The sequence below is a fragment of the Hydractinia symbiolongicarpus genome, chromosome 6, assembly GCF_029227915.1.
Source record: "Hydractinia symbiolongicarpus strain clone_291-10 chromosome 6, HSymV2.1, whole genome shotgun sequence".
Taxonomy (NCBI): domain Eukaryota; kingdom Metazoa; phylum Cnidaria; class Hydrozoa; order Anthoathecata; family Hydractiniidae; genus Hydractinia; species Hydractinia symbiolongicarpus.
The window spans coordinates 30,415,814-30,439,531 of NC_079880.1; the positions used below are offsets into that span (position 1 = coordinate 30,415,814).

The 23,718-nt window shown below is 32.2% G+C and overlaps 2 protein-coding genes across 2 annotated transcripts; both read left to right on the forward strand.

The window, feature by feature from the left end:
• The first annotated feature begins 344 nt into the window (after positions 1 to 344).
• On the forward strand, positions 345 to 4,720 carry LOC130647984 (amiloride-sensitive sodium channel subunit alpha-like). The gene is made up of 3 exons (XM_057454002.1): positions 345 to 463; positions 1,864 to 1,996; positions 3,025 to 4,720. Exons 2-3 carry the CDS (start codon positions 1,885 to 1,887, stop codon positions 4,299 to 4,301), a joined length of 1,389 nt encoding a protein of 462 aa, XP_057309985.1. The 5' UTR covers positions 345 to 463; positions 1,864 to 1,884; the 3' UTR covers positions 4,302 to 4,720.
• A 10,700-nt stretch (positions 4,721 to 15,420) lies between these two features.
• On the forward strand, positions 15,421 to 19,998 carry LOC130648260 (olfactory receptor 1B1-like). Its single transcript, XM_057454300.1, has 2 exons — positions 15,421 to 15,837; positions 19,032 to 19,998. Exons 1-2 carry the CDS (start codon positions 15,421 to 15,423, stop codon positions 19,080 to 19,082), a joined length of 468 nt encoding a protein of 155 aa, XP_057310283.1. The 3' UTR covers positions 19,083 to 19,998.
• Positions 19,999 to 23,718: the final 3,720 nt, after the last annotated feature.

The following is a 23,718-nucleotide window of genomic DNA, read 5'->3' on the forward strand; positions in this document are numbered from 1 at the left end:
AATTCAGTTTAAACTTATGAAAGAAAATTTTGGTTGTATATAAATGCTTTTTTTCTTTATTTTTGTATCAAGATGGTAAGTTTATCAAGTTTTAATTTTTTTTCGACAGTACCTTTAATATCTTTTCACATAATTTACAAAAATGGCGGACTTTGCCTTTTCAATAAATACAACTCATTAAGAATAGTGACAAGTTGAAGGTTAAATTAATTAATTCTGAAAAAAAGGCTTTTTAAAAAATTCTAGTTATGTCTTTCTTTGTTTTTAAAAATTCACAACGAAATAAAAGTTTATACACGCATTCTAATTTTTCTATTTTTTCCATCTGTTGTGCTTTCATCTACGATTTCTTTGTTTGCAAACTATTGTGCGATCAAATAAAACAGATGTATTGCTTTTTTTTAAACTCCCGAAGACGCTAAAGGCACAACATTCAGAAAGAATTAAATTACGCAGTGCGGAGGTAAGTGTTGCACTTATAAATTCCTTCATGCAAATTTAAATTCCTTTAAAATTATCAAGAAAAAAAGAATTCTAGATTTTACACATATTACAGAAAAGTTCTTTTATGTATATTGTGGAATTGTATATAGGGTTATTGGGAGCGTAAGTTTTGCGCGGAAAAAATTAATAAATTTTGCGCAATGACGAGATTTAGTGCGGATAAAGTAGGACATAGGTAAGCGACACGCAGTTGTAGAAATCAGCGCAACACACTCTAAAGTCCCACAAATATGTTTCACATAAAATCAATTCAAAGAAATTTTTTTTGACCAAATGAAATGATTTCCACGCATTGCTTTGACACGTGGGATAATTCAAATCCAACTTAAAGCTTAATCAAAAAAATTAAAAAAACAGCGTTTAATAAGCCTTTTCCATCTAAGCAGCCATGTTTTGTAAAATGTTTTAGGCAATGAGAAAAGAATTCATCAAGTTTGCCAGCAAGCTCCTATTTTCCATTAACGTCGTGGAGAAACACTTCCAGTTCATTTTTTTAAATCTTATTTTTGCTTCATTCGACTAGTAAATACCATAGTCACTCGGTTTTATTCCGAGTGACTATGTAAATAATAATTATCCCCTGTTAAGTTAGTATTATAATTGTTAAATACATCATCCGATTTGCGTTTTAAGTTATATGGAAAATACTAACTTCTTCTTGGTGCGCGTTGTACCTACATTAACGTCGGAGTAAAAAAAAGGCATAGTCAGCCATCATGTATCATATAATGGGAAGTAATACAATTTTCTCCGAATCTGTTTTGCGCTTATCAGCTACTGAAGCAAGGGTTTGGCACACTTCTTATAAATGCGTTTATTCAAAGTCATTTCCTTGATTACTTAATCAGTGCCTTCGTCAGTTGTAGAGATTTGTGTTTCACCTTGGTCTAACAGATTTTTTTTTCTACAGGTGCACTTCCTCTTATAAAATTATTTTGTTAACGATTTGATGAGTTAAAAATAAGTGCTTTTTTGAATTTTACTATTGATTTTGATTTACACGTATTAGGAATCTCAAACTGAGAAGGAGTCAACTATGTTCTTTTTTCTCAGACAACATACGTTAAATAATTAAGAATGTTTTTCCTCCTTTTGGTTCAATTCTTTTGTCACATATTTTATTACTTTGCAATGAAATTTTCGTTTGATCTTAATAATTGTAAGTCTCTAGTGTGAATTATTTAGAAGAGCTGTACTATACTTTTTATTGCAAAGAAAGTAAAAAATAAAAGAAATAATGAAAATTTAAATATCATCATCATCATTATTACATCATACTTTTCATTTCTCCTTGAACGTTCCTTGATAACTTTTATTTTCTTTCGTGAGAACTTTCATTCTGTTTTTTTTATTTTCCAGGAGAACACAGAACTTTTCAGCATGGTTAAGAACAACAGCGATAAAATTGTGAACGAACTGCATCCTCTGACGGATTGTGATAACTTAAATAATTCAAAGGATGTCGAACGACAAAAGACGAACAACAGAAATTGTAGGTATTTTTTGTTAGTTTAAGTATTAAAGAATTAATCTTTCTTTGTTAAAAAAACTGCTGTTGGAGAATCTTCGTATAAAATTTAAACATTTTTTACAGAAGCATATTCTTCCATTTTTTAAATCACTAAATTTAGCAGCAGTGATGGATAAGACTACCAAAGTAGAAATTGATCACCTGGAGAATGTGCGCTCCTAAAACATCAAATCTACTTGCTATTCCACAGCACACAAAAACACAAGAGTATGATGATAATGTCTATCAGCGAGCGATAAAACATTTTGTTTTACTGCCAATATTAGGTAGCTAACTTAAAACTCATCACTCACACACAAAAAGGTGAGCGCAGCCAAATCAAGATGAATAATTTTTTTCAGATGTAATCATTGTCTTGATTCATTAAGAATGGCTAACAATGACAATTTCTCACATTCAAAACATTTATAATTTTTTGTTGGGGAGAAGTAAGATGAACTTCTGCAATTTAAAATTAACATTAAGTCTACCTTTGCCGTTTATGTAGCCGTTTTATTATGGCATAACAAAATTAAACAAATTTAGCAATCTTCGAAAAAGCTTCGAAGTAGAAGTCGTAATGGCGGTCATTTTTTCAATAATATTTTGCTCTTTATTTCTACATTAAGAATATACTTAATATACGGTTACTGTGGCTTTGGTTTATTATTACATTTGATTGGCAAAATATTTCTTAATGAAGGAATCTCTATTTTTTATGTTAATCTTTTGAAAACTAAAGAACGTTTTTCTGTGTTAATTATAAAATTGGAAAGTCGAATCAATTTCAACCTCAGTCAATTAATTATAATGTCAATTTCATTATCCGCGCACAAATTATTTTTGTGTTAAAAACAATTACCCTTTATGTTTATTATTGTCTTTATCGTTTTTTTTATTTTTTACCAGAATGTTGACTCTTGAGTTTATTTTGATTTTATCTACTAATAAAACTACAGCTTTAGCTGTTGTGTTGTATCAAAATTTGTTAAATATAATTTTTCTTCAAGCATACAATGTTACGTCATCTGTTGCAAAGAACAACAGGAACACACGAAGTCGAAAAGAACGTCTTATTGCTAAAGCTAACCAGTATTCAAATAACTTTACATTGCACGCAGTGTCTAAAATTTGCAACGGTAATTGGTGTGAGAAATTTGTGTGGATAATAATATTTCTGGCTTGTGTTGGTTTGGCTGGGTATGCATCATACTCCATATACAATCAGTATCTTGACCAAGACGTTTATTTAGTGACTGAAACTGCTGTCACAAATAAAAATACCTTTCCAGCTGTCACCTTTTGTATTGAACGAAACGAGAAGACATATTATTGTGGATTTGATATCAACGCTCGCATGCCATTTTACTTGGATCCAAATGAGCCATGTCCAAGAACCAATGATGAGACCCCAATTCGAGAATACATTAGTAGGTCCGGGTCCAGATATTGGTCTAACAACATATTTGAATTTAGCTGTCCTCGGACCTCACGATGCACATATGAAGATATTAATAGGAAGTTTTTCAAAACATCAAACAACGTTCGTGGTTCTTGTGTAACGTGGAATCCCAATGGAACGTATTACAATGATGAAGCTGAAATTGATCTTGTAGTTGCTGTATTGAACAGCAAGTTCGATTCTCAGTTTCAACATATCGAAATTATCATCCACGATAAAGGACACGATGGAGTGTTTGTGGAAAAGTCAATTCGATTGACTCCCGGAATGAATATTGATATTTACATTACGAAAAAAATTATTAAACGATTGGAGACAACATATTCTACGAAATGTGTTAAAAGCAATTCAAGAAACATCTTTCCAGGCAAATACTCAATCAACAACTGTGTAGAATCTCACAAATGCATTAAAATTTACAAGCAATGTGGAGACATTTACGATCACTGCCGAAAGTACATACCTCACAAAATTGTCCAACAATATTTGCGTCCAAATATTACTGTAGAAAACGTCACAGAATGCCTTAAGGCTAGTAATAAAAGTGTTGATATTTCTAATTGTGCTCGTCCATGCGAAGAGACTATCTACGATGCCACGGCGTTATCTAAACGTTCCAGCGCGGTTAGAGCCCAAGCGAGGGTATCCTTGAAGTATAAGGACAAGTACACTTATCGCATAGAAAGAGAAGTCGTGTCGAAAACATTCTTCGACGTGCTGTCGAAAATTAGTGGCTTGGTAGCTTTCTTAGTTGGTGCATCGGTGATTTTTGTGTTTGAGTTTTTGGCATACATATTCATTGTAACGTTGAAATTATGTGCATAGATACCTTTATTTTAGTATTGACATTAGGAAATCAGGGTAAGGTTTTATAATGACCACGTACGTTTTGAAAAGTAAGTATTGTTCACCGTGATACTAAGTAATCTTTGCTGTTAATCTTAATACTAATGTATCTAACTGTATTTAGAAATTCACGCTTGTACATATTTCAGGATGTGCTTAGTAAACTTTGTTGTCATTCTTTTAAAGACTTTTGATCTTCTTTTTACATTAGAACTTAAAGACAAGACATGGCTCCAGAATTTTACAGCATATATCAAGAGCTAATTCTATGGCAATATGTAACTGTATTTGAAATTTACGCTTGTGCAAATTCCAGGGTGTGTTTAACCATGCCTCGAAGGAATATCTATTTTATTTTTACATGAGACTGGAAGACGAAATAAAGTACTAAAATTTAATCATATTTTCAGCACTAAACGAGAAAACAATAAAAGATTGAAACTCCTACGGTAAAGAACTTTCTGAAATGCAATTGTTATTTGGTGCATGAACCACTTAATACAATGTTTTGCATTGTCAGGAGATATTGCATGATATGACATCTTCTTCTCTGTTGATCAAACCAGTCATGACTCAGACAATATATCTAGGAGACTTTCGACAGTCATAAATCTTTCTCTTGATTAAGGCTTTAGAAACTAGCGGAAAATATAGCTAATGATTTTTCCTTACTTATTGTACGCTGAATGATGTTACTCCGCATAGATAATAATTAACTATCACCCTTTAATTAAAATGTTACCGCACAATACTTTTATGTGAACTACTTTAAAACCAGGTTCACACCAGTACCAACAACGTAATTCTTACGATAATTCGCATGTTGTTAAAATAAAAATTATATTTTTTGGTGTGAACAGCCCTGTTATTCGCATGTCATGTTCTCCGTTTGTTATTTATTATTACTATTTACCCAGGATAGCCTCTTTAGTTTCTATAGGAACTGTTATCAATGAGGGTCCTGCGAAGGGGTCCTGGTGCATTTAAAGCTGCCATTTGAGATACGTTAAGCATTTGTACAAATTGGATAAGAATTAGCATGGGAATAAACATCGAAACTTTTTGATATTTTTTTATGCGAATTGAAAACATCAAAGCAACGCCGCTTGATTCTTCTTGATCTATTACCTAAATGTATTGTTTTACGAAGAGTTTAATCGAAACAAAAAGTTGCTTCGATTTTTTCTGGTAAAGAAAACGAAGCATAAAGCAAAAAAGATCAAGCCAAAAATACAATTTTTAGAAGAAGTCAGAAAGTATCGCTGTATTTAAGATAAAACTAACACTGGCTACAAAGATAAAATCAGGAAGCTGAATGCTTAGAGAAAGTAGAAGAAAATTTGGGTTATGAGGAAGGTACATAATTAATTTTTATATCTGTTTAATGCTTGGTACCACCAAAAACAAGAATACACATATTCTCGACTTAAAACTGTAAGTCGCGACCATAAGAATAAAGTTATTCGAAATGATGTGAACCTACAATCCCTCACAAAAGCAATGCCAATTTTTCGGTCATTTTACAAAGTTGGTGAAAAGTCTCTGGTTGGCTGTGGAAGTACTACTTTTTCAGATGCATAGGCTAGGCAAGCAGCAGATAAATTTCGCTAGGCACCCTTTCTATCATGCCTTTTATGGAGTAATCCATGTCTGGGTCCACAAAGACCCTGCATTTGATGCAAACTGTAAAGCTGACGTAAGCAACGATAGCACACTTTTAGAGTTGGGATTTAACAAATTAACCTGAGATCCTACTTTCTAACTTCGGTGTGAAGTGAATTCTCACAATTTTAAATTGCGTGTACCTAGTATAGAAATAACCTACATAATTACCTGTATATCAATATATTTTGTGGATGCTTGTAGCTTAATGAAAGCATCTTTGGCTCAAAGAAAAATCGCACTTTATCGCGTTATTTAGCATTTCTTTTTTCGTTTGTAAGTACTTAAGTATTTTGCTAATTGCAAAATGAAATATTGGGAATCAGCTGACACATTATAAAGGTAAAGAACATATATAACTAAGCTCATTGCTTAATGCTTGATCACACCAATGCGAATAATGCCATCCTTATGCGAATTTGCATCTTATTGACATACCCCCTGCAGTATGTGCTGCTATATGCACTCAAATAGTTTATCCGAATGGTGTGTATATATCGGTTAATTTTTAATATGTGTTCATTTTCCCCCCATAACCAAAACTTAAAACTTTTTTTTAACATAAACTCAATTTTCTTTATAGATCATGTTTTTTTATAAAAATTTTAGTCATAACCCAACGTTTCGACGCTGGACTCCATACCAGAATTTTCTATTTAGCAGTTCTTCCTTGTTTTTTCTTTTTTACAAATTTCATTTTGAATGTTCCATAAAAACGCAGTGGGTGAATACCAAAAAGATTATTATTACGCATCTTCTATGCTGTGATGTATAATTGATTAGGAGTCCTCCATGAAACTAAATTTTTGTACAAAAAATCACTTTGCTCAGTAGTAAGCTTGTGTTTTATGAAAAAGCGTCGGTAATAATTTCCTATCAATTATTCATGCTATATCATATTCTTGTGAAGTTTTGTCACTAGGCCGTAACCCACTCAAACTAATTGCAAGTGGTGAAATTCAACGCCTCTTCTCAAGAATACATAATACCCAAAAGTAAGAATTGCCTTAAAGGCCTTTCCAAGAAGAAATTTTTTTGTTTCCATTGGACTAATTTTGGTTGAATTATTTATGTTATAAAATGCTAAATATTACTCTTGGCGTACGAGGCCTCAATATTTGTTGTAGAAGAATAATCAAAAATAAAGCTTAGAGATTTCCTGCTCCGATTGGGAAATACCTGTTGACTGACTGTCTCTGGGCTAATTAGTAGCAGTGCTACGGAAAAAACAAAAAGCAAATTTAATATATAGAGGACGGGCGAAAATATTGACAAGTGAACTTTACCAATCTTAAATTGAGCGAATATAGTATAGAAATGACCTATGTAGTTATTTACGAGTATGAACTTCAAAACTTGGCAACTTGTCTTAACCCTATTCCGTCCGGGGTGGGGGTTTCTTATAATAACTCCTTATTGCTTTGTTATATGGCTATGAAGCTTACTGAGTTTCAATATTTATCTATTAGACACACGCATGCTAAATTTTTAGGTCCCATATCTTTCAGAGGCTTTGACCATTACTCGAAACTACCCCTGAAAACTTTACGAAATCCTTATAATAGGGAAAATATAATAACTCCTGTTAGGATTATCCTTAGAACTTGACACTTGCAACACAACTTTGTTTCAACGAGAAGAAATATTTTGCATAATTTAGAGACTAACCCGATTTCCCCGGAAGATATGTTAAATAACTTTTATTTAGCTGTCAAAAACTTCAAACAGAATGTAAAAAGTTGCTCTAGAACTAAAGTAATTGAATTTTAAACAGACAGTGGCATTTTAAAGAAATTTCAAACTTTTGATGACGTCACAGAAAAGGTGCTGATGGAAGCAAAAAAATTATTGCTGCCATTTTGTTCCTTTTATGAGTGTGCCAAGTTTGATTCAATTTGAACAACCCTATGAAAAGTTATTGAGAAGGGGGGGGGGGGGGGGGGGGGAATCCGCCCCCAGTCATAGTATGTTTGAAAAAACCCCGGACCGAATAGGGTTAATACATTTTTTTAGGGATTGTTGGTTATGTTTACAAATTGCAGCTGTGGACAAGCTACCAAAAATGCCCAGATGTTTTGTGTTTTTTGGTAAATCCTCTTTGATTCATAAAAATAGAGAGGAAATTATGGATCAGGACTAGTGAGATAGCTAAGCAGCTATACAGTCACCTACAGTAACCTATGTGTAAATTCATTGTGACTACTTTATGAGAAGCACAATACGTTTGGAACGACGCATCGTTGCATGCACTCGATGCAGATGTAAATAAAATGAATGTGGTTAGTCTCTTTTTGTTATGACGGGGTAATTTGTTGTCTGTGTTTTAATTTCCACTGCTCCAAATGGATTTATGACATGATATATATTTGTACTAAAGCACTCTACCTGGATGTGTTGCACGATTTAATTAAGCGCTCACCCTGGTGTTCAACAAAGAGTCGCCCAGCTAATCTGTATTATAATACTCACTTTTTGTTTATCAGTTGAAGATAGTGACTGCGAGTAGCGACTGGCACATTTTCTTGACAAATGAATATTTGTGGATTTGTACTAGAACATGGTAATAATATGGTAGAAAGACTGAAAGTATTTTGTAATATGTAATACTGTGACGTGTGAATGTTGAAAAAAAAATAGATGGTGCAGATAACTTAATTTGATGACTTTTTTGTGGTTAAATTTGCTATGAATAACCCGTTTTGTAATAATTGCCCTTCTTTGTATTAACCTGCCCTATATTGTATCATCTTACCCCACGGTAAACTTTTACTAGTTCGCCGTTTTCTTGGTTTTTCATGAAAAAATACTGATTATACCCTTATAAAAAATAATCATCATGAAAAAAGTTCATAATAGCAAAACTGCTATTATTAGTGGAATTGGTGGAACAACATGACGAAAATGTTTTTCTTTTCCTTTTCTTTTCTGAACTTCACAAAACAATTTTATAAACAAAGACAAAACTTTTATATGAGATTTTTATTCTAGCAAGTACATCTGAAGCTTTTTTTCTCTCAATGCAGCCATGAATACCTTTTGAAAATATTGCTAGAAAGATATATTTATAAAAAAAAACTCATTTATATGTTGTTATAGTAGTTATTTTAGCGAATATTAGGATTTAGGAATCTAATATTTTCCCTTTTTTCGCTTTTTTAAGTTTTGTTTTTGTGAGCAGCACAACATAGTTTTGTGTTCGGCCATCCTTTTTCCGCGATGGCAAGTTGATGTCAAAACAATAGCAACTTATGGTACATCAAACTAAAATAACTCAGATAATCTGAACATGTTTCCTGACACTTTCGTTGCACCGACTTTGCAGACCAGGGCCCACGCTACCTGGCTAGGAGTGGAGGGGGTATCCCCGCATATTTGAAATCAGTGTCCTGTTTTTGTTTAAAATTTCAATATATAAATAAATTAATCACTTTCACAACATTGTGATAGCGATATCTTAACATAGATGCTGTTATTGATCGGTATGCAATGAGCAACGAAGGCTAACTTTTCATAATCCTATTTTTCCATGTAATTATTCCAGCCTTCCCTTTTTCTTATTCCTTCTAAATAAAACAAATAATTAAGTATAATTAAGTGAATCCCTAATATAGTATATAAATAACTAACATACCTCTTTTTATCACACTTTATCCGTTTTCTGCGTCTGTGCAAATACATGGGTTGAGGTGTGTATGTATCACATCACATGTATGGACATTTCATCTTCATTATCCTGATCTTTTCATATCCTTATAGTTTTTGTTATGTTTGTGTTTTATTTTGCTGTCCATGGCTGGTGTGATCATTTGATTCATCTAGTCATGCTGATGAAGCCTGATATTGGCAGAAACAGCAAGAGTTTCTAAATATTGAAATATATTCACAATTGTCTCACTTTATTGTAGTTAATCCCTGTTAATTTTAGTGCTTTTATCTATCTAAAATAAGATGTGTAAGACTGAGAGTTGATTTTTATAAAAAATGTTTTATGTTTCTTTTCGTCAATATTTGTGATAATTAGACGCATCGGAAGACAATTTCCGGCAATTTTTTTGTGCCCGCAAAGCTCAAATTAGCGAAAGAACAGCTCCTTCATTGTCTAAAATTACCTTTAAAAATAATCCCAATCACAATATTGCGTATAATTTGTGACCTGTTACCCATTACATAAAATCCCTACAGTGGGAAATTTTCACGTACGTTTAAGAAACTCTATTTGATTTCAAAGGAAAGATCTCGTGTGCATGTGTATGGTGACGGAGGGAATGCCAACAAGAAATTGCAAACGAAGATAGAGAAACAAAAGTTGAAATAAAAATAAAATGCGGTAAGCAAAACGCAAACAATTCAAAATTATATCCAAATAAAAAAATTTTCGGGTCCGTTTTCTCCCATATACAATTAGAACGAGGAGAATCACGGAGTTGGTGCATTGTTTTCACCGGTATTAAAATATAAAATCAGAATAAAACTAAAGTATGGTTCTGTAACTTTGAAGAACACTTTCACATTGAGAAGAGAATCTTTAAATGATGTTGATCACTGCCAAGTCTGAGGTGTTTTTTAGTGGCAAAAATATTGTAATTGATTGTATTTTTTTAGCCAGTCTAAGACGTTAAAAGTCAAGATTTTTTACGGTGGTAACCAACAATGGTTACACTAATTTTGCTCCCCCCTCCCCCCCTGAAAGATTATTCAATAACTCCCAGTTTTTCTATCATCATAACATATAATTTGAGCGACAAAATTTTTTCACAAAAAATATTCACAGCATTAGTAAAAAATCTACATCGTAAACATATTGCAAACATCACAGCACACCGCTAAAATACAATTCAAAACAAAAGCATTTTTATCAAAAGTCTCCTGTTTTAGAGTTTTTCATCCCCTTTCATTAGTTCCGCAGCAGTATTAATTGGGCGTATCTCTTTTTTATGGATGACAATGAATATTAAAGATTGGTGACCTTTCCTTACTTTTATTACAGATTTTGGCGAAAAAATATTTTGGGTAAAAAATTTCAATTTCCTGGACTTTCATGGCTTTCTTAACACTAGTTTTTTTTTCACAATTCATTTTTTAGCAAGTCGATATAAAACAATTTTGTTGCGTTGTTTTGTTTCTAAATTGCTTTTGTGTTACAAAAGATACATACCATAAGGCGTATATCATGCAGACCAGAATATTCGGCCGACATAAAAAAGACATTATTATAAGAATTTTTATGCAATCTCTGTCTTTCTATGATTAGTTATTATTAGTATTTTTTTTTTAAATTTTTTCAGCTGTCTCGGTTTCCACACTGCGAAACTCCATTTTCGAAAGACAAACAGTTCAATTAACGCAAGGAATCTTCTAAATATTCTGCATACAAAAAGATCAGTTTAATAAAACATTTCATGACACATTTATTTTTCCCTAGTAATAATATTTTTTCCATTTTATTATAGGAAATAATGATTTTATTTTGTAAAATAAAAATATCTTCCTGTTGTTAAAAATATGAGAAAGAACGTCACAATAAAGAAAATTGCATTTATTAATAATTTAAAGTGATGGAATTTGCATAAAAGTGCAAAAGGGAAGCGATAGAGATATATTTCCTTAAAGATAGAAGCATGGAAGTATTATTGGTATTTAGTTACATCGTTCGTTTCCTACCAATAATTCTGCATTGCTCGGGAATTTATATTTTAATTAAAGATAAAAGGTACATCAGCGCGACCCAAAAAATTTTGTTGCAAAACTTGAGTGTTTTTTTGATTCATCTAGTCATGCTGATGAAGCCTGATATTGGGAGAAACAGTAAGAGTTTATAAATATTGAAATATATTCACAATTTTAGTGCTTTTATCTATCTAAAATAAGACGTGTAAGACGGAGAGTTGATTCTTATAAAAAATGTTTTATGTTTCTTTTCGTCAATTTTTGTGATAATTAGACACATCGGAAGACAATTTCAGGCAATTTTTTGTGCCCGCAAAGCTCAAATTAGCGAAAGAACAGCTCCTTCATTGTCTAAAATTACCTTTAAAAATAATCCCAATCACAATATTGCGTATAATTTGTGACCTGTTACCCATTACATAAAATCCCTACAGTGGGAAATGTTCACGTACGTTTAAACTCTATTTGATTTCAAAGGAAAGATCTCGTGTGCATGTGTATGGTGACGGAGGAAATGCCAACAAGAAATTGCAAACGAAGATAGAGAAACAAAAGTTGAAATAAAAATAAAATGCGGTAAGCAAAACGCAAACAATTCAAAATTATATCCAAATAAAAAAATTTTCGGGTCCGTTTTCTCCCATATACAATTAGAACGAAGAGAATCACGGAGTTGGTGCATTGTTTTCACCGGTATTAAAATATAAAATTAGAATAAAACTAAAGTATGGTTCTGTAACTTTGAAGAACACTTTCACATTGAGAAGAGAATCTTTAAATGATGTTGATCACTGCCAAGTCTGAGGTGTTTTTTAGTGGCAAAAATATTGTAATTGATTGTACTTTTTTAGCCAGTCTAAGACGTTAAAAGTCAAGATTTTTTACGGTGGTAACCAACAATGGTTACACTAATTTTGCTCCCCCCCTGAAAGATTATTCAATAACTCCCAGTTTTTCTATCATCATAACATATAATTTGAGCGACAAAATTTTTTCACAAAAAATATTCACAGCATTAGTAAAAAATCTACATCGTAAACATATTGCAAACATCACAGCACACCGCTAAAATACAATTCAAAACAAAAGCATTTTTATCAAAAGTCTCCTGTTTTAGAGTTTTTCATCCCCTTTCATTAGTTCCGCAGCAGTATTAATTGGGCGTATCTCTTTTTTATGGATGACAATGAATATTAAAGATTGGTGACCTTTCCTTACTTTTATTACAGATTTTGGCGAAAAAATATTTTGGGTAAAAAATTTCAATTTCCTGGACTTTCATGGCTTTCTTAACACTAGTTTTTTTTTCACAATTCATTTTTTAGCAAGTCGATATAAAACAATTTTGTTGCGTTGTTTTGTTTCTAAATTGCTTTTGTGTTACAAAAGATACATACCATAAGGCGTATATCATGCAGACCAGAATATTCGGCCGACATAAAAAAGACATTATTATAAGAATTTTTATGCAATCTCTGTCTTTCTATGATTAGTTATTATTAGTATTTTTTTTTTAAATTTTTTCAGCTGTCTCGGTTTCCACACTGCGAAACTCCATTTTCGAAAGACAAACAGTTCAATTAACGCAAGGAATCTTCTAAATATTCTGCATACAAAAAGATCAGTTTAATAAAACATTTCATGACACATTTATTTTTCCCTAGTAATAATATTTTTTCCATTTTATTATAGGAAATAATGATTTTATTTTGTAAAATAAAAATATCTTCCTGTTGTTAAAAATATGAGAAAGAACGTCACAATAAAGAAAATTGCATTTATTAATAATTTAAAGTGATGGAATTTGCATAAAAGTGCAAAAGGGAAGCGATAGAGATATATTTCCTTAAAGATAGAAGCATGGAAGTATTATTGGTATTTAGTTACATCGTTCGTTTCCTACCAATAATTCTGCATTGCTCGGGAATTTATATTTTAATTAAAGATAAAAGGTACATCAGCGCGACCCAAAAAATTTTGTTGCAAAACTTGAGTGTTTTTTTGATTCATCTAGTCATGCTGATGAAGCCTGATATTGGGAGAAACAGTAAGAGTTTATAAATATTGAAATATATTCACAATTTTAGTGCTTTTATCTATCTAAAATAAGACGTGTAAGACGGAGAGTTGATTCTTATAAAAAATGTTTTATGTTTCTTTTCGTCAATTTTTGTGATAATTAGACACATCGGAAGACAATTTCAGGCAATTTTTTGTGCCCGCAAAGCTCAAATTAGCGAAAGAACAGCTCCTTCATTGTCTAAAATTACCTTTAAAAATAATCCCAATCACAATATTGCGTATAATTTGTGACCTGTTACCCATTACATAAAATCCCTACAGTGGGAAATGTTCACGTACGTTTAAACTCTATTTGATTTCAAAGGAAAGATCTCGTGTGCATGTGTATGGTGACGGAGGAAATGCCAACAAGAAATTGCAAACGAAGATAGAGAAACAAAAGTTGAAATAAAAATAAAATGCGGTAAGCAAAACGCAAACAATTCAAAATTATATCCAAATAAAAAAATTTTCGGGTCCGTTTTCTCCCATATACAATTAGAACGAAGAGAATCACGGAGTTGGTGCATTGTTTTCACCGGTATTAAAATATAAAATTAGAATAAAACTAAAGTATGGTTCTGTAACTTTGAAGAACACTTTCACATTGAGAAGAGAATCTTTAAATGATGTTGATCACTGCCAAGTCTGAGGTGTTTTTTAGTGGCAAAAATATTGTAATTGATTGTACTTTTTTAGCCAGTCTAAGACGTTAAAAGTCAAGATTTTTTACGGTGGTAACCAACAATGGTTACACTAATTTTGCTCCCCCCCTGAAAGATTATTCAATAACTCCCAGTTTTTCTATCATCATAACATATAATTTGAGCGACAAAATTTTTTCACAAAAAATATTCACAGCATTAGTAAAAAATCTACATCGTAAACATATTGCAAACATCACAGCACACCGCTAAAATACAATTCAAAACAAAAGCATTTTTATCAAAAGTCTCCTGTTTTAGAGTTTTTCATCCCCTTTCATTAGTTCCGCAGCAGTATTAATTGGGCGTATCTCTTTTTTATGGATGACAATGAATATTAAAGATTGGTGACCTTTCCTTACTTTTATTACAGATTTTGGCGAAAAAATATTTTGGGTAAAAAATTTCAATTTCCTGGACTTTCATGGCTTTCTTAACACTAGTTTTTTTTTCACAATTCATTTTTTAGCAAGTCGATATAAAACAATTTTGTTGCGTTGTTTTGTTTCTAAATTGCTTTTGTGTTACAAAAGATACATACCATAAGGCGTATATCATGCAGACCAGAATATTCGGCCGACATAAAAAAGACATTATTATAAGAATTTTTATGCAATCTCTGTCTTTCTATGATTAGTTATTATTAGTATTTTTTTTTTAAATTTTTTCAGCTGTCTCGGTTTCCACACTGCGAAACTCCATTTTCGAAAGACAAACAGTTCAATTAACGCAAGGAATCTTCTAAATATTCTGCATACAAAAAGATCAGTTTAATAAAACATTTCATGACACATTTATTTTTCCCTAGTAATAATATTTTTTCCATTTTATTATAGGAAATAATGATTTTATTTTGTAAAATAAAAATATCTTCCTGTTGTTAAAAATATGAGAAAGAACGTCACAATAAAGAAAATTGCATTTATTAATAATTTAAAGTGATGGAATTTACATAAAAGTGCAAAAGGGAAGCGATAGAGATATATTTCCTTAAAGATAGAAGCATGGAAGTATTACTGGTATTTAGTTACATCGTTCGTTTCCTACCAATAATTCTGCATTGCTCGGGAATTTATATTTTAATTAAAGATAAAAGGTACATCAGCGCGACCCAAAAAATTTTGTTGCAAAACTTGAGTGTTTCAGAAATTCTTCTTTCTTCTGTTTCAATTCTTGGTTTTATAATAAAAGATGTACATGGTTTACAGTCCATTGAAAGACGTTGTGTATTGGTCGTATTTTTTGTCATCAACGCTCTTTATTTTGTCATTATGGCGACATTGACACTTGACAGATTTGTAGAAGTATACATGAACATAAAATATCCAATTTATTGGTCTGCAAGAAAGATGAAGTTATTGATGGCATGTGAATGGATGCTAGCTTTTCTTGGTGCAGTTTTTTCATTGGCAATCGTTCTGGTAAATGGAAAAACGTTTCTCGATATTTTTAATTTCTACATTGTTTATTTCTTTCCAGTAACAGACTTAATGTTTGTATTGATATCTTCCTTTGTTTATGGTTACATTGTCATAAAAATGTCAAAGAAAAGAAATCGTATTGCTCCAAGCAACAGTATATCAAATAAAAACACAACGCAGACGAGAAAGTTCAGTACAGTCAATATGGCAAGAAAATTCAAGAGGACGCATAAAAAATTGCTAGTTCCTACCCTTTTAATTGCTACATTTTTATTTTTTGTAGTACTTCCAGACACTGTTTTGTTTTGTGCCAGTTACGGAGTTCTTCCGTATTCTGACAGACTGAGTGTTGCTTGCAGTTTGCTGTTGTATATCGGATTTTGTTGCGATGCATTTATTTACATCATTTTTTCGTCAAACGTTGGGAGAAAGATGTTGAAAAGAATGTTTTAGTGGTAATTCTTTTGCTCTGCAGATATTTTAGATTTTCCCATTCATCTGTAAGGTCAGCTATTGAATTTAGAGATTTTCCACTAAAATACACCTACTTACTCACCAAGATAGATGGGCGGAGATATATCCATCCTGCCATGTATTCATAAAATATGGATTGTAAATAAGTGCATAAAAAAAATATGAAATATATTAAATTTACAAAACGCGCTTTTCAAGCAAATTTTTATTTGCAAATAGAATTAAAAAATATATAGGCAACTTTTTTTTATTGTTGTCTTTATTTTCCACCAGTGATTTACAATTTTTGGACATAAATAAAAAGATGTTTTACAGCGATGTCGATATATGAGTGGTTATTATTCGTTAAAGTATATTAAATACGCTATTCTGCTATATACTAAATATACTCGTTTTCACGTTTTTCTAAAGCTATAACAAGCTTTAGAAAAACGTGAGTATGCGTTATTTGAACTTTCCTCTTTTTTAAAAAAATATCCCGGTTCCAGTAATACTCTGTATAATTAATATGTAGCTATAATTTGTTACCTTAACTCTTATGCTATCTCAAAAATTTTTGAAGGTTTACTGAGAGTTCACAACAGCGAACTTTAACTATAAATAACGAGTGAGGAACGAACAGTTTATGGGAAGACAAGACAATTTTGGGGAGACAAGACAATTCATCCCTGCCAGTCATTATTCATCCGTAAAGTTACTTTTTGACATGGCGCATATATTTAAAACAGTGGCATTCCTTATAATTTCAAGTGTGTCTTCGCAGTAAAATGCATGCCTGTCTGTCACGCAAAAATACGTTATAAATGCGTTATTAGCAAACACGGGCGCACCCGTGGATTTTTCCACAGGCCACCGACTAGTTTAATTCAATTCCTGCTGAGTCACTGCTGTATTTTCTAAAGTTTTTGATGTCAGGATTTTTGGCAACGAAGCACATCATTGAGTTTGCAGTGAGGAGAGAAACTAGCTTAAATTTGAGATTCGTAAAATATTTGTATAATGGCTTGTAAAGTAGTCAGACAAAATTAGCTTTGTATATACTAACAAAATATTTTGTCTGTCTACTGGCAAGAATACAAAATTGGTATTACTTTCTAAACTTTGAAACTGCTTTTTTCCTGTGTATGATAATTTAGGGGAAAGGAGTAAAGTGGTAAATTGTTGTTGTTGGCTTACAAATATCAAACTTGATGATGAATTGGAATAGTCAGATAAAAATTAAAAGCTCTTCGCTGTACCCACAAGCTTACTGGAAAGATTAGTTCTTTAGTGAATTTGAAAACAGCACCAGCCTAAAGTTTTAAAAATTGCATTTTTTTCGAAAGTTTTAAATCCACACAGCGCAAATGTTCTTCTCGAGATCTAACGAATATGGCTGTGGATTGGGCTCTTTTATCTCAAAAGAATAAGAAGCTCATCCACTTGCCGAAACTTTTTTGATGAAAAAAACGATCAAATGTAACGTCCTCCTAACATGCAGTGCGTTTCGCCTAGTAGAAAAAATGCTTTTGACTTTACCACGATTGACATCAAAATAGCGGTGAAAAACACTTCTTTTGATTCTACTAAACTTGCAGAACGACTTATTAGCTCGTACAATGCAGATCAGGTAGAAAGAAATAGTTCTGTAGCTTGTTATAAAATTTCTCTGTTAGTGCTTCAGGATTTTGAAAGATATTATAAATTTTATAGAAACATCAACAATATTTTCGAAGGAAGACAGCCATGTTATTATTATTATTATTAGTTATTGTTATTGTTATTGTTATTGTTATTGTTATTGTTATTGTTCACACTTTTATAGTCTCTGGCATGACTCGGTCGGGGTTTGAACCCACGGCCTGCCGCACTGGAGGCGAACGCTCTACCACAGGCCACCAGTTTGCATATTGTTAATGTTGAATAAGGAGGCCCTTCCAGGTGCTTATTTTTACTTTTGAGCGCTTGTTTAAGAGGGGCGGTAAATCGAGAGGGAAGCTTTTGAAAAATCGCACTTCTCTGTTATGTAAAAGCTTTCTTTTCAGGAAAATATAAAACCATTATATATAAGAAGATTCACATGTAACAGATATAAAAAAAACATACATGCCTCTGAGTATAAAAGTTTAATTAAAAAACAAAATAAATCTTACTAACGAATTGCTTAAACAAAAAGATAGATGTACACATTTCTATCTGAAATTCCATGCTGTAGATGATTTTAACAAGAAAGCTGTTTTTAATCAAAAAATCGTTTCTTTTTTAATTGCCAAAATGTAGTAATAAGCGCCCCTTTAGCGCTAGTAGTATATTCAAATAACGGTCCCTGGCCGTACGGTAATTATCATTAAAAACTTAAAGATCACATTGAGTTGCATGGAAAGATGGATAATAGTGTACGTGGTTATTGGGGAAAATCTGCAGCTAAGAATTAATTGTAAACCTGGTAAATAAGTGTAGTTAGCAATTATCCTAAGTTAATGCAAAATGGAAGTTTATAACATTGACTGTATTTTATGAGTAATCACTATGACTTACTAAGTGCAATAAACAGTAATGACTTCAGCCAACAAATACGTGATATTGTTTAATACATAAAAAATGCAGCTGGTAGTTCTACCTATCTAGGTATTCTACCTGACGACAAAACTCTTCTATCAGTAAATGGATTATTATAACTACCAGCAGCCCTCACAATTTTCCTTAGCACGTCTAATCTTGTTACGTATGTTATTTTACAGGTTGGAAGCATGAGAATGACAGCATATTTGTTGGGTGGGCGGCCAAGGTAATTTTGATTTGTTTATTTTATTGTTGCTGCTTTTTGATGTCATTATATGTTGTTCTTTCTATGTTGTTAGTTTAACAATGTATAATTTAAAATGCAAATTGTTCTTCGTGAAATTATACGGTTATGGACACAATCATTAAATTGATCTGTAACTGAGATATGACTAATGCTTAAGCTTTTATCATTTTCATGCATTTTCTATCTTGCTTTTGTTTTTCACAAATCTTACTGACATTGTAACCCCGATTTCTAGCCAACGAAAATCATATGAAACAACCTGAATATAAGGCTGCGTGTTATAAGTTTTAGACTAGAAAACAGAATTTGTGCAAGTAAAATTTGATCGAAAAAGCATATTATAAGTAAGTAAGTAAAGCAAAATTTTAACGTCCTTTAGGATTCTATCCTAACGGCTGGCTCTTTCTCCCCTCGACTGTAACTATGTTACATTAGTGCTAGAGATACGTGGTATAGCATTGCTTTAACTTACTTACCTACCACACAAGACGATTAACAGTCAGCAGATGGCACCAAATGGGTTGACAACACTCCATTTAAAGTGCGCCGGAGTTGGGAATCGAACCTGAAATCTTATGATTACAAACCGAATGCGCAACTACTACACCATCTACGCAATGCACTACTACTACACCATCTACGCAATGCGCAACTACTACACCATCTTTGCAATGCGCTACTAGTACACCATCTTCGCAATGCGCTACTAGTATACCATCTTTGCAATGCGCTACTACTACACCATCTTCGCAATGCGCTACTAGTACACCATCTTGGCAATGCGCTACTAGTATACCATCTTTGCAATGCGCTACTACTACACCATCTTCGAAATGCGCTACTACTACACCATCTTGAGACCATCTGCTTAGCCGTACATTTGTATGTGCAGTTTCTTATTGCATTTGAACCAAGAATTGTATATTGTATTTGTAGCTAAAATGAAACACTTATTTAGGGAAATATAATATTCATCAGAAAATTGCTGACTTATTTTTCTCTCACGTTTATAAATTTTCCACTATGTCACGTATCTGGCTATTAGGCTCTAGATTATTATTTTTTTTTGGAAGTGGTAGGATAAATCTTTCACGATTCTCTAAGCACCAACATTACAATCATGTTTTTTCATAACAAACTAAAACATTTTTAATTATTTGTTTTCGAAATTTGTTTATCGCCTCTTCGTTTTGCTTAGAAAATTTACGCCATATTTTTCTTTCGTAAGGAGAATGTAAATTTAAATATCTATTGACAAAACACCAAACAAAATTTTGTTTTTATCATTAATGAAAACCAAAGAAACAAAAAATTATTTGGAAGTCGAGCTAATTTTAAAAGAATTTTAACAGATGTGCCTTTCCTCCATCCTCTTTGGTGATTACAAATAAATCAAATAAATTCGATTTGTATCTCAACAATGCAACCCATGTACTAGTTGTTAAAATGTTATTCTTGTTAAAATGATAATATTTCACTGTAATTAAAAAGAAAAAAGAAAACATCTATATGAAAAATATTTTTTAATTGGAAATTATTGTTAGTGTTAAAGTGAGGCAACAGCATATGTTCGTGTAAAGATTTCCAAAAGCATGGACGTTTTAACGATATCCAGTTACTTCATTCGTTTTTTTTCGATTATTCTGCATTGTTTGGGATTATATCTTTTGGCTAAAGATAGTTACATCAGGGCGACCCAAAAAATTTTGTTGCAAAACTTGAGTGTTTCAGAAATTCTCGTTTCTTCTGTTTCAATTCTTGGTTTTATAATAAAAGATGTACATGGTTTACAGTCCACTGAAAGACGTTGTGTATTGGTCGTATTTTTTGTCATCAACGCTCTTTATTTTGTCATTATGGCGACATTGACACTTGACAGATTTGTAGAAGTATACATAAACATAAAATATCCAATTTATTGGTCTGCAAGAAAGATGAAGTTATTGATGGCATGTGAATGGATGCTAGCTTTTCTTGGTGCAGTTTTTTCATTGGCAATCGTTCTGGTAAATGGAAAAACGTTTCTCAATATTCGTAATTTCTACATTGTTTATTTCTTTCCAGTAACAGACGTAACGTTTGTATTGATATCTTTCTTTGTGTATGGTTACATTGTCATAAAAATGTCAAAGAAAAGAAATCGAATTGTTTCGTGTTCCAACAAATCAAACATAAATACAACTGAAAGTAGAAAGTATAGAACGGTCTACATGGCTAAGAAGTTAATGATTCCAACGCTTTTATTTGCTACATTTATAATTTTTGTAGTGATTCCAGATGCTGTCGTGTTTTATGTCACTTATAAAGTTCTTCCACAGTCTAACGAATTCACGGCGCGTATAGTTTTTTCTTGTATATCGGCTTCTGTTGTGATGCATTTATTTACATCATTTTCTCGTCGAAAGCTTGGAGGAAGCCGCTGATAAGAATGTGTAGCTGCTAGTGACTTTTACATTGGAAAGTTTGCTTTGCCTTTCTCGGGAAGCAACGCAAACGTAGTAGTGGTGGTACTTATAGCTAAAATAACCTGGACTTCCAGTGTAAACCTTTATGCTCCGATTACCAATGTTCAGCCATTTTATTCTAATAAAATGCGGCAATCGTAGTAATTTATTCGCAAAAACTTACTCGGTCATGTTTGTTTACAAACTAATGTATTCAGATAATTTATGCAAATGACAGCGAAAAAATTATGTTATTTTCAAACTATCCATTTTCAAAATGGCGAGCTAATGTGGTGGTGTTCGTGGCCAAATATCAATCGTTTTTTTAAGCTCTGATAAGTGTCGTTGGTGCATGTGGTATTTGTAACTGTTTCCTAAGTTGAAAAATATGGACCCAAAGAAGAAGTCGTTTTTTCTTTACATTCTTTTAATGTCCGTAGTAAACATAAATTTGTACGTATTTTTTTACGTACTTATCGAGATGACTTTCTTGTAAAGACAACGTGAATAGTCATAATTATCATGTTTTTTAATATTATTTACAGTACGCCTGTCGCTAGCTATGCATTTTATTCCACTATATTTGTGAGTGTGCACAAAGTTAGAACAAAATTACGAGAACTAAACTGGGAGTCCACTTAGCAAAAAAAAACTAAAGTTAATTCACATAACATGTTGTTAGTCTATAAACCAGATCATAATGTGTGGAAAGTGGTAGCTAATATACGTTAAAGAAAACACATGAATGTTGCATTTTGCCGTTCATCAAACAGTAATTTCATGTACACGTTTTATTCAATCAATAAAAGAAATTCTTCTTTTTTTTATCCTTGTTAATTGCTTCAGTCTCTAATGATATTTACATTTCGTGCTGGAATTAATTAAAACAAAATCTTATTAGGTATGTAGCTCACTTTTATGGCGAGGCAATATACTGTCTATTCTAGAAAAAAAAAGCGTCTTATGACAATTTTTTTTTTTGATTTTTGAAAGTAAAGAGGGAAATTTGTGTAGAATTAAACAACAGTAAACGTTTTCTAAGTATGTTAAGAACATAATTGACAGCATACCGTTTAATGCGCTGCAGCTTAGTTATCTTTACTTTTCTGTGTTAAAACTTTCAGCATGACAGGATCATCAAAAGTGTGTTGGCTTCCTAAGGATTGGTTTTAGAAGAAATAATAGATCTAAACAAACAATTGAATTGGTTGAATCACAGATATTCTAGTTAGTATATGGTTGAACCAACTTAAATACTTCTCATTCCCAAAAACTATTTAACCCTATTCGGTCCGGGGGGGGGCGGATTCCGCCCCCCCTGACGGTTTTTTTTTAATAACTCCTGATTGCTTTGTTATATGGCTATATTACTTACTGAGTTTCAACATTTATCTATTAGACACCTGCATGCAAATTTTTTAGGTCCCATACCTTTTAGAGGCTTTGATATTGGCCATTACTCGAAACTACCCCTAAAAATCTCTATGAAATCCTTATAATGGAGAAAATATAATAACTCCTGTTAGGATTATCCTTAGAACTTGAAACTTGCAACACAACTTTGTTTCATTAAGAAGAATCATTTTGAATAATTTGAACACGTGACTAATCCGATTTCCCGATTTTGTCGGATTTTACCCAAAAATCAGAAAAAGACGGATTTTCGGGCAATTTTTGGCAATTTTTTATCCGATCCATGTAAAAACCGGAAGATATGTTAAATAACTTTTATTTAGCTTTCAGAAACTTCAAACAGAATGTAAAAATTCGCTCTAGAACAAAAGTAATTATATTTTAAGCAGATAGTGGCATTTTTAACAATTTTTAAGCTTTTGATGACGTCACAGAAAATGTGCTGACGCAAGCAAATTTTTTTTGGCGCCATTTTGTACTATTATGACGTACTATAAGTGTGCCAAGTTTGATTCAATTTGAACAACCCTATGAAAAGTTATTGAGGGGGGCGGAATCCGCCCCCCCCCCCGGTCATAGTATGTTCGAAAAACCCCGGACCGAATAGGGTTAACTCAAAATGTGCTTCTACGACTAAAATTGAAAAATATCTTGTTGACCATGCAATAATTGTTGCATGGTATTCTGCACATAAAAATTCAAGCATATTATTAGTGGTAGCAGTAAAAGCGAAGAAAACAACTACCCAACAATAACCCACAT